The sequence below is a fragment of the Aureobasidium subglaciale genome (genome assembly GCF_000721755.1).
Source record: "Aureobasidium subglaciale EXF-2481 unplaced genomic scaffold scaffold_2, whole genome shotgun sequence".
In the NCBI taxonomy this organism is placed as follows: domain Eukaryota; kingdom Fungi; phylum Ascomycota; class Dothideomycetes; order Dothideales; family Saccotheciaceae; genus Aureobasidium; species Aureobasidium subglaciale.
Genome location: NW_013566993.1, coordinates 404499 through 418737, shown reverse-complemented (window position 1 = coordinate 418737; position 14239 = coordinate 404499). Strand labels below are relative to the sequence as shown.

General features: G+C 51.4%; 7 protein-coding genes across 7 annotated transcripts; 4 read left to right on the top strand and 3 right to left on the bottom strand.

Moving 5' to 3' along the window:
- Positions 1-373: 373 nt before the first annotated feature.
- AUEXF2481DRAFT_1652 (uncharacterized protein) lies at positions 374-1988 on the top strand (the record flags this gene model as incomplete). Its single annotated transcript, XM_013491701.1, has 2 exons — positions 374-481; positions 537-1988. 2 exons carry the CDS (start codon positions 374-376, stop codon positions 1986-1988), a joined length of 1560 nt encoding a protein of 519 aa, XP_013347155.1.
- Positions 1989-2196: 208 nt separating this feature from the next.
- Positions 2197-3830, top strand: AUEXF2481DRAFT_36139 (uncharacterized protein). Its single transcript, XM_013491980.1, has 2 exons — positions 2197-3279; positions 3337-3830. Exons 1-2 carry the CDS (start codon positions 2298-2300, stop codon positions 3501-3503), a joined length of 1149 nt encoding a protein of 382 aa, XP_013347434.1. The 5' UTR covers positions 2197-2297; the 3' UTR covers positions 3504-3830.
- On the bottom strand, positions 3746-6325 carry AUEXF2481DRAFT_1650 (uncharacterized protein; the record flags this gene model as incomplete). The annotated part of the gene is made up of 2 exons (XM_013491700.1): positions 3746-6001; positions 6050-6325. The coding sequence occupies 2 exons, from the start codon at positions 6323-6325 to the stop codon at positions 3746-3748; spliced, it is 2532 nt and encodes an 843-aa protein (XP_013347154.1).
- Positions 6326-6503: 178 nt separating this feature from the next.
- On the top strand, positions 6504-8057 carry AUEXF2481DRAFT_36137 (uncharacterized protein; the record flags this gene model as incomplete). Its single annotated transcript, XM_013491979.1, has 4 exons — positions 6504-6547; positions 6598-6717; positions 6769-6829; positions 6960-8057. Coding segments are annotated over 4 exons (952 nt in total), but the record flags the coding sequence as incomplete, so codon positions are not given.
- On the bottom strand, positions 7961-10912 carry AUEXF2481DRAFT_94533 (uncharacterized protein; the record flags this gene model as incomplete). Its single annotated transcript, XM_013492172.1, has 2 exons — positions 7961-9322; positions 9374-10912. 2 exons carry the CDS (start codon positions 10910-10912, stop codon positions 7961-7963), a joined length of 2901 nt encoding a protein of 966 aa, XP_013347626.1.
- A 741-nt stretch (positions 10913-11653) lies between these two features.
- On the top strand, positions 11654-12653 carry AUEXF2481DRAFT_1647 (uncharacterized protein; the record flags this gene model as incomplete). Its single annotated transcript, XM_013491699.1, has 2 exons — positions 11654-11831; positions 11887-12653. 2 exons carry the CDS (start codon positions 11654-11656, stop codon positions 12651-12653), a joined length of 945 nt encoding a protein of 314 aa, XP_013347153.1.
- A 147-nt stretch (positions 12654-12800) lies between these two features.
- AUEXF2481DRAFT_36133 (uncharacterized protein) lies at positions 12801-14099 on the bottom strand. Its single transcript, XM_013491978.1, has 5 exons — positions 13880-14099; positions 13712-13829; positions 13545-13648; positions 13252-13493; positions 12801-13196 (listed from the first exon to the last, which is right to left on the bottom strand). Exons 1-5 carry the CDS (start codon positions 13944-13946, stop codon positions 12993-12995), a joined length of 735 nt encoding a protein of 244 aa, XP_013347432.1. The 5' UTR covers positions 13947-14099; the 3' UTR covers positions 12801-12992.
- Between the last annotated feature and the right edge of the window lie 140 nt (positions 14100-14239).

The following is a 14239-nucleotide window of genomic DNA, read 5'->3' as shown; positions in this document are numbered from 1 at the left end:
GGAGGGGCACAGCTCCTACTTCGGAGATAGTCGCTTGAGCCTTCCTGAGCGGGCAAGCTCTGGGGGGTCGGATCTGATAGCACGCCTATCAACGGGTCGCGGCAAAGATTGGGTCGAACGATACCAAGGTGGAAAGATACAATTATTCAAGGGTTTGTCTCGATCTCCTCTCTCCCTCTTGTACAAGAATCTTTCGCTGCTCCCTTCTCCTCATCTCTGCCTCCGTACTTCGCTCTGCACATCCGTCCGACACTTCTCCCCACGCCAGCTCCGCAAAAAGTTTCCCCGCAATCCGTGGAACCAAGTAAACACACCACTCGAGTCCGTGAGAGCAATTGATTTATTGTTTTGCTGGTCAAAGCAACACCTCCCAATGGCTTCATTCCTTCGTAACACAGCCCGTTTGACGGTGCCATCACTCCGCCACGGCGTCATTCGTCCCACCTTCAGAGCTGCAGCCCGTGCTCTGGCTACTCAGACGGTATGCCCAAATCCATCTCTTCATCTCTGTTCGCCACTGACCAACCATGTCTCAGGACCGCAAACAGGCTACCGCAGCAGCAGCTGTTGCATCCGTACCAGATGCTTTCGACCAAGCCTTTTTCCCCGATGAGCCGACTGGCCCAATCGTCAGAACTTCGATCCCTGGACCCAAGAGCATGGCAGCTATCAGAAAGTTGGACAAGGTCTTTGACACACGCAGTCTGAACATGATGGGCAATTATCAGGACAGCTTTGGCAACTACATGGCTGATCTCGATGGCAATGTTTTGCTCGACGTCTACGCTCAGATTGCCTCCATCCCTGTTGGTTACTCCAACCCCTCTTTGCTGCTGGCAGCTACTTCCAAGGAGATGGCCTCGGCCATCATCAACAGACCTGCCCTGGGAAACTTCCCTCAGCACGATTGGGCCGACATTCTCGAGACCGGTATCCTGCGTGTTGCCCCCAAGGGCTGCAACCAGGTCTTCACTGGTCAGTCCGGAAGTGATGCCAACGAGCTTGCCTTCAAGGCTGCCTTCATGTGGAAGAGAGGTCAGCAGCGTGGTGGTCCTGATGTAGACTTCACTCAAGAAGAGATGGACACCTCTATGAACAACCAGGCTCCTGGTGCTCCTCAACTCAGCATCATGTCGTTCAAGTCTGGCTTCCACGGTCGCATGTTCGGCTCGCTGTCAACCACTCGCAGCAAGCCTATTCACAAGCTCGACATTCCTGCCTTTGATTGGCCTCAGGCACCATTCCCCATGCTCAAGTACCCTCTGGAGCAGTTCGCCGAGGAGAACGCACAAGAGGAGGCTCGTTGCCTCGAAGAGACCGAGAGATTGATCAAGTCATGGCATCTGCCTCCGGCTGCCATCATCATTGAGCCCGTTCAATCCGAAGGTGGTGACAACCACGCTTCCCCTGCCTTCTTCCAGGGTCTCCGTGAGATCACTCGCAGAAACGATATTCTGATGATCGTCGATGAAGTTCAGACCGGTGTTGGAGCTACTGGAAAATTCTGGGCTCATGACCACTGGAACCTTCAAGACCCCCCAGACATGGTGACCTTCAGCAAGAAGGCACAGACTGCTGGCTACTACTTTGGCAACGATGAACTCAGACCCAACAAGCCATATCGTCAGTTCAACACTTGGATGGGCGACCCGGCTCGTGCCATCCTCTTCCGTGCTATCATCAACGAGATCGAGCGCCTGAATTTGGTGCAGAACACTGCCGAGACTGGAGATTACCTCTACTCTGGCATTGAGCGTTTGGCACAGAAGTATCCCAAGGAAATCCAGAACCTCCGTGGAAAGGGTCAAGGCACATTCATCGCCTGGGACTCACCACGTCGTGAAGAATTCTTGGCCAAAATGAAGGGTGTTGGTATCAACATTGGTGGCAGTGGTGCTCAAGCCATCAGACTGAGACCTATGCTGATCTTCCAGAAGAAACACGCAGACATTTTGCTCGAGGGTATCGAGAAGGTCTTCCAGTCGTAGTGTCAGTCCAGATGATGAAAAATATTGCTCTGCTGGGAGTTGGTGAATTTTGTGGAGGATGCTCGAAAGTAGCCTAGCTTTAATGATTCACGACCAGACCTAGGTCTTTTGTTTTCTTTTAAAAATGTCAATCCGTGTAACAGTGAAAAGGAAGGTGCTGTGGATTGTTGATCGTGTGATGTGCAACTTCTAAAGCATCAAGCGGGCACCCTGGTCACAAAAGCTATGACGTCTGCTCCTTACCAACAACACAATTCGAGACCTTACCTTCACTTTATTCAAACAAGAGCGAAAGAAACTCCAGCAAACATGTCCGACCTCCTCCGTGCACTACCAAGCATCAAAAACCAAAACAACCCACCAATCCGACCCCCAGCAATGCCCCTAACAACAGCAGACGAAGGCAACTCGTCATCCTCTGACAGTTCAGCATCCACAAACGACAGCATCGACACTCTACGCCCATCAGAGCAAAACAACACTCTGCCCACACCAAACCCTTGGCCTGCATATTTCGATCAAGAGCTCTTCTTCCAACACGATTCAGAGACTCAAAATGCGAAATATCATGTCTATCTGACTCCACCCAAGGATGCGACCAAAGGGCCACTGTTTATTTGTCATCATGGTGCTGGAGCCACGGGGATGAGTTTTGCGTGTTTTGCTGCTGCGGTCAAGAAGGAGATGCCTGGTGCTGGGGTGTGCAGTTTGGAAGCCAGGGAACACGGGTCTGTTGTCACGTCCCCTGTCACCAATGAGGAGATTTTGGATTTCAGCATTGAAACACTGGTTACAGATGCTTTGATGATGATTGAATTGGTAAAAGCAAAGCAAGGCTGGAAGAAATTGCCACCATCTGTTTTCGTTGGGCATAGTCTGGGAGGAGCAGTGGCTACACGTATAGCAGCCGATGGAGTATTAGGAGCGCAACTAGTAGGCTTTGCGGTGTTGGATGTTGTGGAAGGATCGGCTATTGAGGCGCTTTTGCATATGAAGACCTACTTGGCTTCTCGACCTGCATCATTCGCTTCTGTGGATCAAGCGATTAATTGGCATATCCGCAGTCGTACGATCAGGGATCTGGAGAGTGCAAAGGCTAGCGTGCCTAGTCTTTTGGTGAGGGAGGGTGATAGGTGGACTTGGAGGACTGATCTCACGCGTACGCAGCGGTGGTGGGAAGATTGGTTTACGGGGATGAGTGGACGGTTTTTGAGAGGGCGAGCTGCGAAGTCTTTGTTGCTTGCTGGCACGGACAGATTGGACAAGGAGCTCATGGTTGGTCAGATGCAGGGTAAGTTCTCCTTTCCTATTTCGCGTCACGACCTCATGCTAACATATCTTTTCACAGGCAAGTTCCAACTTACAGTCATACCAGAAGCTGGCCACTTCATTCAGGAAGATGTGCCAGAGAAGACGGCACATCTGATGATAGAGTTCTTCAAGAGAAACGACCGTAGCAGTCTGGTACTGCCGCCAAAAGTATCTGATTTGCTTGCACAGGGAAAGAGGGTATAGATGAGATGCTGATACAATAGACGATACACAAGATATTGCTTACCCTTCCTGCTCGTCGCCTGATAGTACTTGGATGGTTACCTTTGATCACATTGAACATTTTACTCGAGTACACTGATCGAGATGTGCAAAAAGCATGAATTGATGTGCCCAATCTGGGATGATGAAAAGTGAGAATGGATGCCCAGCGAAAGGGTATATACATAATGAATAGAAGGATCTCAAGCAGTAGCAACACACATCTACCTCTTGCTGCTCTTGCGCATCCTCTTCTCTCGCTCGTACTCCTTGGCCTCGTGACCCTCTTCTCCTTGGATCTCGGCAACCAATCTCTTGTACTTCTTCTCGTACTCTGCGTCCTTTTCTTTCTTGTCCCGCAATTGTTCGCGTGCAATAAAGTTTGCATCCTTGCGAAGCTCGCGAACGGCTCCCTTGCGCTCGCGCTTGTACTCTTTCTTGAGCTTGGCGGCATCGGCACGTTCGCGGTCGGGGTCGTAGTGCTTGTCTGGGTTGAAGTTTTCCTCGAATTTGGGAATGGATGTGCGGACGGGGAGAGGGCGGTGGTGGTGAAGTTCGAGAGGACGGCGGCGGAGACGTGCTTGTGAGAGCATGATAGAGAGGTGTTGGGAAGACTTCTTCTGGCCCTTGAGAGCTTGAAGGCTTGAAACAGCGGCCGGTGAGAAGATTTGACCAAATGCTGTCTTTGCGCTCCAAAGCTCCGCCATGGCAACAATGTTGTTGACGTGTGGTTGCAACTCCTTCTCGCTGGGTTGAGGACGAAGTTGCAGGGCCTTTACAGTGTAACGAACGGCCTCGGGGATGTATCGCTTGGCTAATGATTGGTACTTGATGCAGAGAGCAACAATGAAGGCGCCGGTAGCCATATTAGATGATGACGGAGGCGTCATTTCCAACCAGCGTCCCATCAGAGTTATAGCCGGGGTGACTACCTGGTGGAAATGATCTGAGGTCGGGTAGATGGTGCTAACAGCAGTCAAGATGACCAAGTCACCAGCAGTGAAAACACCGCTCTCGTGCATAGCAGACATGTGGGTACGGAGGGCCTTGCCGATGGTGCCAGGGTATGTTCTTGACAGAGAGTGCAAGTGGCGGATCAGAGTCTCGATAACAGCCAGAGATTGCTTCTCCTTGGCCATGTATGAGATGTGGTCGACGAGAGCAACAGAGAAGTCAGCAAGTTTCTGCTTATTCTCTGCCGAAAGCGAAGGATGGTAGAGGGCACGAATGCGTTGGACGGCGACTGGGATATCCTCGACAGCCATCTTTCCGAAAAGAGCCAAGACTTCTTCATGGGAGCGTGGGCACTCGTAAGTGTATGCAAGACCAGAAGGAGCGGCCGGGACCACTGTCTTCCTCTCGCTCTTCTCGTCCTTGTCGCCCAAGATGCCTCGCACAAACTCGTCCTCCTCGTCTTCCTCATCAGCAGCGGCAGCTCCTTCCTCAACGTCCGAGTCATCTTCGTCGTCCTCGCTCTCATCACTGATGTCGACGTCTTCGGAGCCGCTGGCGATCAGGTCGTCCTCCATCAAGAATTCGTCCTCATCGTCGTGCACAACCGGGCCTGCCTTTTCGTCGTATTGCTGAGTCGGAAGACCAAATTCAGCGGCATCATCACCAATGTCCTCCTCGTCTTCAGGCATGACCTCAGCGCCGGCCTTCTTGGGCTTCTTCTCCTCGACTTCAAGCTCCTCTTCAGACTCCTCGCCCTTCATACGACGAAGGCGTGATCGTTCCAGGTCCTGCAAGCGTCGGGCATCGTCGAAGGCCTGCTCTTCATCGGTCTTGGTTCGTGTGGTGGGGGCGGCTCTCTGATCCATGGCCATCTGCCTGAGTCTGACATCGTACTCTCTCTCGGTTTCCTCGCGTGATTTGCTTTGAAGCATGGCCAAACGCTCAGGGTTCATGCCGGCGTCCATCTCGGCCTTGTTGGCCTTCGGTGGTGCCTTGACTCCCTGGAGCAGATTCAGCATCTCTTGTAGTCCTGCATCCAGCTCTTCGCGCAAGTCATCGTCGTCTTCCTTGTTCTTTTGTCTCTCATATTTGTGCATCTTCGACTTTGCAATGACCTCCTTCATGACTTCAGCTTTTGACTTTTTGCGTGCCGGCTTGTCGGGGTCCTGCCTTTCGACGTCTGATATGCCCTCTTCTTCGTCATCATCTGATCCAGCAGAAGGTCTTCGGCGTTTCAGACCACGTTCTGACTCGTCGTCGGAGCCCTCGAGGCCCTCCATGTCGAAGTCGTCTCTGTCGAGGTCGAGAGCCTGTCCACCGTGGGTAAGAGCATCCTCTTGGAAATCGTCCTCAGCCTCCAAATCGAAAAGGGAAGCTCCTCCTCTCTTGCGCATCTTTTCCTGAGCGAAACGTTGCAGAGCGCGCTCCTCGGGGGTCATGGTCGGGTCGTTCTCGCCGATACGTCTATCGATGATTCCACCAGTCTTGTTGCGGCGCTGAATCTCGGGCAGCAGAGTGGCACGACGCTACAAAAGGTCAGTTCAGATCATCGGGCGTAGCCTTGTAGCGCTTACAGCTTCCTCGCCCATGCTTCTGGTGACACCGGGTCTGAGAACAGCATCTTTCTTGGGATGCGCAGTCAAAGACTGAAACTTGGCAGGACGGTTGTTGGCCTTGATCTCGAAAGGATTGAAGCTGTCACGGATTTGCTGAAGGGCAGCATTGCGCTGCACCCTGCTGTCGTTGCTGCGTCCTTTTTCTTGCTGCTTTTGCTTCTTTGATTTTTGAGGACCAGTGACACCCTGCTCTCGCAGCGACGCCTTTAGTCGTTTTAATTGTGATGGCGGCATTGTTGTGTTATGGTCGAGTGGCTCCTGTCCAACTTTTTTTGCCTTGAATCGCGAATGGAAAGTCTGAAAGGCAAGATTTCGCTGACCGCCCTCGGCTCAACGTTCCGAATCTCCGGCTTGACGGCCACGTCCGTGCGTCTGTCTTCGACCCTCTCGACCATTTCTAGTTCCACATCATCATGTCTTGGGAAATTCGGGATCGCTATCTATGGTTGGGCTTTGGTATGTAGAACTATTTATATTGGTAACATGGCAAAGCTGATATTTCCAAGGTGCCTTCTTGTTTGTCGCTGTTAGACAAATCTCATCCTCCCTCCATACTACCATCAAGTTAAGCGAGGTTTATGATCCCGATCATGCAAAGGCTGCAAATGATACCCAGGCAGAAGACGGTAAGCTCGCTTTACAGTGACCGGAAGTCTTCATCCTGACGGTATATATAGCCGTAAGCCTTGAAGCATTGTCGACCTTGGTCACCTCACCAAACCAGGACATATCAAATTCGTAAGTACAGCATTTTGTATGTTGGGCAACATTACGAGTTCAACGAAACACACGAACCGCATGATACTGTCATGATGCATCTTTCCAATCTAGCTTCAAAACCAACGGAAGTATCTAATCAGCTCTCCAGCGCAATATCCCTGATCCTCTCTCGCTTCGCCCAAGATGAACAAGCAACCTCATCACTAACCATCGACCTCTTCTCCTCTTCTCCCGCCACTCGTCTTAAAGCCAAACAATCCCTCGATCTCTTCGACAATCATTACACCCTAGACCTTTACCCCCTAAACGACACCACAGTCTCTTCCCTCCACGACAAATCAAACCCAACAACCCAACTAATGTGCCGAGCCTACTTTCGCGCCGCCAGAAAGTATCGTCAAGGACGACTAGGTTCATTAGTTGAAATTGCAGTTGCGGTGGAAGAGTCAACCAGGATTTCTCAGAGGTCACAACGAGGCCAGAGATATCCAGAGACGCATTTTGTGTTTCCGCAGGGGAGGGAGGGGGAAGTGGTGGGGAGATTTCAACCTGCCGGGCAGAGGGTAGAGTCGTTGGTTGGTTTGTTGGCTGAGCAGGCGGTTGCTACAAGACCGATGGTCAGATTCGCTGCTGTTGCTTCTGGAGAGACTAGTGGGGTTGCTTCTTCTACGACTTCTGAGCTTCCGGTTTTGGAAGAGGTCGAGGTTGTTGTTGTTGATGATCAACCACGTGTTGCTAGAGCGAGGTTTCAGTCGTCTACTAATCAGGAGGCTGAAGCGAGGAGACGGAGGAGAGAAGTTATGGTCTTGCATGAAGGCGGAGGTATGATCGGGACGGATGATATTATCCATCCTCGCACAAACAACCGCTCCTAGGTACACGAAGAGCGTGTCTTATCAGTCCTAGGAGGAAGTGAACGATCACAGTTGGCAAATGAGGCCTCGGCCATGAGTATCAATGCTGTTGAAATTGTTCTTGAATTATCTCAGTGTCTGTGCACCATGCTAAAGGTGCCGTATATCCCTACCTAGATGACCCTCCATGACACGCCTATACTCCTAGTTCAAATATTAAAACAGGACACCAGTCTACCCTCATGTACGCCAAAAGCCCTAGTCGTGTATACAAGAATTGATTTTGATCATCCGTCTACTCGAACGTCATCGACAGTTCCTTCTCCTTACCAAAATCATCGTCATCGTCCGCCCATGCATTACGCTCATAAGACATCGGCGTGTTATTTGACACTGAACGATTGGACACCGGCATGGTGTTTGATGATTGCAGCGCAGGTCTGATTGCGAACTGCGAAGATGTAGGCGAGAGCACCGGTGAACCGCGCGATGAAGCTTGACGATCACCAAATGTTGGTCGAGGTCTCTCCGGACTCTCGAAAGTCATGGATATTTCAGAGTCGTTTTGAGCAGTGTACTCAAATTCGTCGTAGTCATGTTGTTGGTTTCTATTCGTTCCATTGGCTTGGTTGATGCTGCTCGACGAGTCTCTAGCTCCATCTGAGAAACCACTGAAGCTCTTGGTTTGCCGCAGAATTGGCGGACTTTTTAATCCGTCGCCGTTTATCGGATTCGCTGTGGTGTCAATCTTCATAGGTGGTAATGTGCCTTTGATCTCTTTGATCTCAATACCCTGGGCTGCGAGTGCAGCCACCTCGTGCTGCAGAGCATCAATGTCGAAGAGTGTTCCTTGGTTAGATCCATCGGCCAATTCACTTGCAGGTCCAGCCTTGATCTTTTCGTCATATGTCTCCCACTCTTTCTTCTCCGCGTTCTTCTTGTTTCGGCTGAAGAGTGCTTTGAAGCCTTTCTTCTCGGGCTTCTTTTCAAGAGCCAGTCTGGCCTCCTCGATCTCATTGATGAGTTCTCGTTGTCTCTTTTCGTGGTTGTCCGGGTCCGGATCCTCAATCTCAGAGAACTCCTCGCTATCAACCACCCAGCCGACCTCCTTGAGCAGCTTCGGCATAGCTTTACGGTAGGCCATGTGGCCAGCCACGGTCTCTGTTACGTTGTAGTTCTCGACACCAGGGATGTCTACCGAAGCAAGTCCAGCAATGCGCATAATACCTCCGGCAGTGGCGCGGAACAGATAGCCCAGGATCCAGTCATTCGTTGCATATCCGTTGACGAATCTGCCTGCTACTACCGATTTCGCCTTTATGTAATCGTCCTTTTTGAACACAACCGGACTGCCAAAAACGTAGACATTTTGGACGACATCGTATGCGCCGCGATTAGCGAGCTCTCTTAGACAGGCGTAAATTACACGAGAGCCTAAAGAGAAGCCAACAAGCGTTACAGGTCGGACGCCCAGATTACGTTCAATGAGCGAGTCGGCAAGAATCAAGCCAGCCATATCAGCACGAGCCATCGATACACTCCATGGATTGTCGATCAGATATGACAACTTCGTGAGCACAAGTGGTAGTGACATGGCAGACATGAGAGCGGTGAGCAACGTACTGCCAAGGATTTGCTGAAGACCTTGGGTGAGAGCCTATGAATCGTTAGCAAGAATGTACGTGGATGGATATGAATGATCGTTTACCTCAGTTGCAAGAATGTTAATGGTCTGACCCATGCTTTGCAGCATTTCTGGCTCCCAGTGTACACTGTAGATATCGCCCATGATAGGATTCACCGTACTGAAAGGCAGACGGACATCATCGACCTTGCCTGTCATCCAGCCTGCCACGGTGACTATAAGGTTTACACGTTTATTGTTGTGGAGTGGGCGATATTCGAAAGTCTTGACCGGGCCTGTTCGTCTGTTACTTGCTCGAACTGCGATTGTACCTCCTGTGGTGACACCAATGGATGTAATCAGAGCTGCGCCACCAACACCTCCAAGGAAAGTGCTCGTTCCAGCGACACCGATAGTCGTGAACCCAGCAGCAAGACCAGCGCCAATGACAGGTGCGAGGAGACCAGCACTCAGGCCAATGACTAGACCTCCACCAACGGTGGCCAGGCCCATCATGACCAGTCTTCTATTCCGTGCCATCTTTTGACGCTTGTCAGTGTGTTCTTCTTCGTTCCAATTCTCCTTGTCTGCCTCTTGCTGCATCTCCAAAGCGTCTGTAATTCGCTTTTCGAAGCGGCAAATTTCGAGCCAGTCCACAGAGAGAGCGCTTCCGACTGCTTCCAGAAGGGCCCTTGAACGACCATCGTAGACACTGTCAGCAACCAAGACTAGGAACAGATCGCAAAGAACAGTCCATCGAAGGTCGATGTCGATATTTTTCGTGTCTGGTAGCTCCGATGGATCCTTGACCGAATAATCCGGCGGTGTCTCTTGCTCATATGGTGGGGGCATTGAAGGGGTCGGGGGGGCACTGAGAGGCGGTGACTTGAGAGTTTGAGAATCCGAGAGATTTGGGGAGGCAGGAGCGTCTTCCTTGGCCTTTGTGGGATTTTTGACTCTGGCGTTCTGCATCAGGGGGGTCGTTAGATCTGCAGGTTCAACGCCGTGTTCGGCCAGCTGCTCAATCATGATCTGTTCGGCGGCATCGAGATCCATGTGACTGTACAGGCGCACCATGATCTTCTGGCCCCACATTTGCATAGACTCTACGGCAACGTCGAGCTGTTTCTTTGTAGAACGAGTCTTGTCGAGGCCTTCGAGGTATTTTGTCATCTGATACATGGACACTCGAACAAGACCGACGTAGGCGATGCGTTGGCCTTCAGTCAGGAGATCCTTCGTGGCTTGCATCTGGGATAAAACATCGCGGCTGTCGTCGTCGTCCAAGGTGTTGGCACCAGCATCTGGCTTGAAGAGGTAGGCAGTGTCCTCATCTAGACTGGTGGCAGATTGAACATCGTCATCAAGCTGAACTCTGGTATAGCCCTTTGCAGCAGCATTGCCGTATGCATAGTCTTCGTCCTCAAGTTCTGCGACCTCACGGGCGACGATCTTGCCCCAATCGTCGTAGATGGTGTGGGTAGCAAAGGCAGGCATCTCCTGCCATTCCAGCTCATTCTCTTGCGGTTGTTTCTCCTTGGCTGGAGCAGCCGTGACAGCTTGATGAGACCATTCGGATGCGCCGACAGCAGGTTGTGTGAGCGAGTCGGAGTTCGCAACCATGACAGCTTGTTGCGCTTGATCGTGAATGACTGGGTCGACTACCGATGCATTGGCCTCAGTGATCACCGGATTGGCGAGGGGGACCGCAGTCGAGATTGTGGATTGCGCAGTGTTATGGTCCTCGATAGCGGCTGTCTCTGGTATTGTCGCATTGGGGAAAGAGGGGCCCTCCTGAGCTACAGAGGGGTCCGGAGGCTTCTGCTCGGTTACATCGACATGAGTCGAAGTGGTGGAAGGAGCGGGCTGGTCGTTGCTGTCCTCATCGTCATAAGTCCTCGTCCTGGCAGGTCGAATAGGGAGACCAAATTCATCGACCTTTGGTTCAGCAGTGGGTCCAGTCTTGGACGGGAGCCGGTCCTGATCGTCGGGCATGTTCATAGATAGTCTGCGCCGGGCCGAGCGATGGGTAGAGCACTATTGTATTTCCATGACACGTGCCTATCGCTAGGGGCGTCAAGATGTCGAGAAAGTGTCTTTTGATGGATTCCAATGTCCCTCAAGGTTCCTACCCGTCCCGGAATGCAAGCCCGCGCCTCCCCCACGCCGTCAGCCACACACGTCCAATCAGCCACATGACCCAACTCTAAATCTTTTGCTTTGGTCTTTTTTTATCCTATACCATTTTACGCCCAACACATCGCCCTTGTTGCAGTTGCCCTCGCTCTCAAACCTCGATACTCTAGGACATCTGGATCCTCAGTCTTCTCAACACTCGAGTAACATCACAACACCAATCCCATCATGCGCGGCAAACGTTCAAAGCAGTATCGCAAGCTCATGCACCAGTATGAGCTTTCCTTCAACTTCCGTGTCCCCTACCAGGTCTTGATAGACGCCGAAATGATCAAGGATACTTTTCGCTTCAAGATGAATCTCCCCCTCTTCCTGGAACGTACCCTCCATGGAGAAATCAAGCCCAGTATGTCTCTTTGACCGTCAACGCCTTGTCGCATACCAGAACTAACGTCCAAAAGTGATCACACAATGCTCAATACGTCATCTGTATACCGCCGATGCGCCCGATGTCGCCTCAAAGAATGCCTGGATCGATACTGCAAAGTCCTTCGAGCGCCGTCGCTGCAATCACCACACTCTCGACGAGCCTCTGTCAACCCTGGAATGCCTCAAGTCCGTAGTCGATCCCAAGGATAGCAGCACAAACAAAAACCGCTATGTTGTCGCCAGTCAAGACCAGAAGGTCAGATCTGCCATGCGTAGAATCACCGGTGTACCTCTCATCTACGTCAACCGCAGTGTCATGATCATGGAGCCCATGGCAACACAGACTGAAGAGTTCAGAGAAGCAGAGGAGATGGGCAAGGTCAGAGCCGGCTTGAAGGGCAGAAGAGGTGCCGCCCCCGAGCAAGCCTTGAAGCGCAAGAGAGAGGATGACGACGAAGACGACGCTGGAGCAGAAGGCGGTGCTCCTGCACCAGGCGCGGACGCTGCGCCAAAGAAGCGCGTGAGAAAGGGTCCCAAGGGTCCCAACCCTCTCAGTATGAAAAAGTCAAAGAAGCAAACAACGAAAGAGGAGGCAGAGAGGCAAGCAATCAGAAAGGCTATAAAGTCAGATCCACAAGCTGCAGAAAAGGCTCTTCCTGCAGACATCGCAATTGAGGCGACAGCAGATGGCGGCGAAGACGGAGCCGGCAAGAAGAGACGGCGAAGAAAGCACAAGACTGCCGCAGATCAGGCAGACGCCGACGATGCTCCTGCTATTGCTATGGAGGTCAATGCATGAGTCTAACATTACATATTCAGAGTTACACCAATCATACCTTTACCAAAGCGCAAAAGGAGGTTCTTTTGCTACGCACACTACTTCTCGCTACCATTGTGGAAACATTTCTGGCTTTTCGTTCACATCCTGGGTGACTAGTTTGGGTATTCTGAAAGTAAAAAGGAGATCTGATTGATTATAAACACAGGCATCGCTGTTTGGTATAGTATGAACAAAACGCCGGGCTCCTAAAATCAGAATAGACGAGCAGCAACTGGTGGAATATCCAGTGCGAGTATCTTCCCATAACGCCAAACAACGGTCATGCAATATCTTCTGCTTTTTCTTTTTCTTCTGGTTCTACCACAACATAAAGGCCAAGATGGTAACGAGTACTGGCAGTGTGACAGACATCGATGAGCAAGGCACGGCTACCGGCAAAGCACTGCTGCTGAGATTGCCAGTCGCATAGACTAGCTGGAAGCTCAAATCGGACGAGTTGAAGCAGTTGGATGCGTTTACTTCTGGTACGTCGGCTGGATCCGCCAGTGTTACATCTGCACACTGCGGCCGATTTATGTCAACCCTGGGCTGCACTCTGAAGCTTGAAGTTGCTTACATTGTAGATGGCTGCACCGTGTTGTGCAAGCTCGACGACTTGTATTGTTATGTTGTCGCCAATATTGAATGTGACATCGGGTACCAGTGGCACTTGGGGTAGGCAGAACGTGCCTGGATATTCGACATTCGTTGGTCCTGTTATCTGGAAAGGCCCTGCGACCGGGTGTGACATGTTCGGTGGCGCAACCTCTCCGGGGCCGTTGATGCCAATATTGACATAGAACATCGCCGTCTTGTGGCCTGGAAGGTGTCAACCATCTGGATCATATTGGAGACCACGTGTCGTCGTACCTTGAAACCATCCTGGCTGAACAGCAAGTGCACCACCAGAGACCGGCCACAGACTTCTGTTCGTGCTCATCGGCATACCTCCACAAGGATACATCCACTGCTGGCTTTGTGAAACAGACTGTGTTAGCGACGGTACATGGCAATCTACCCGGCATCGAGCAACTTACCCATATGGGAATGTGTATTGACCATCGACATAGTTCTCTCCCATGGCAGTCATATCGTGTTCTGGCTTAGTGCCATTGGTGATGAGATTGTTCCCTCTCCATGGAGGATATGTGATGACTTGATACGTCTTAGAAAGCAGGTCCGGGCTGGCGAAGCAACTGACTTACCAGTATGACACCACCCTGCACTCAGATGGATGGTCAGCGCGACAAGTACGGCGTAAATGTGAAGCATTTTGAGGTTCGGTCCAGGAGAGTATTTCTGATAGCAAGATCACAGACAAAGGAAACCGAGAAACAGGGGGAGGTCTCGACATGAGGAGACGCCGACTTCATGACTTATCTTGCTTAGTGCTATTTCAGCCGCCGTGTGATGGCGATGCAGATTCAGCGACATGGAAACTTGTCGTGAAGTGCTAGCCATTCATACTGTTGCGTTGGTAGCCGTGCATGGTCGACCTTGCCCAATGCGGTTAGCACTAGGCATGTAAGCGCTGAGTCCCCAGGCTAGTAACATCTTCCACTGCC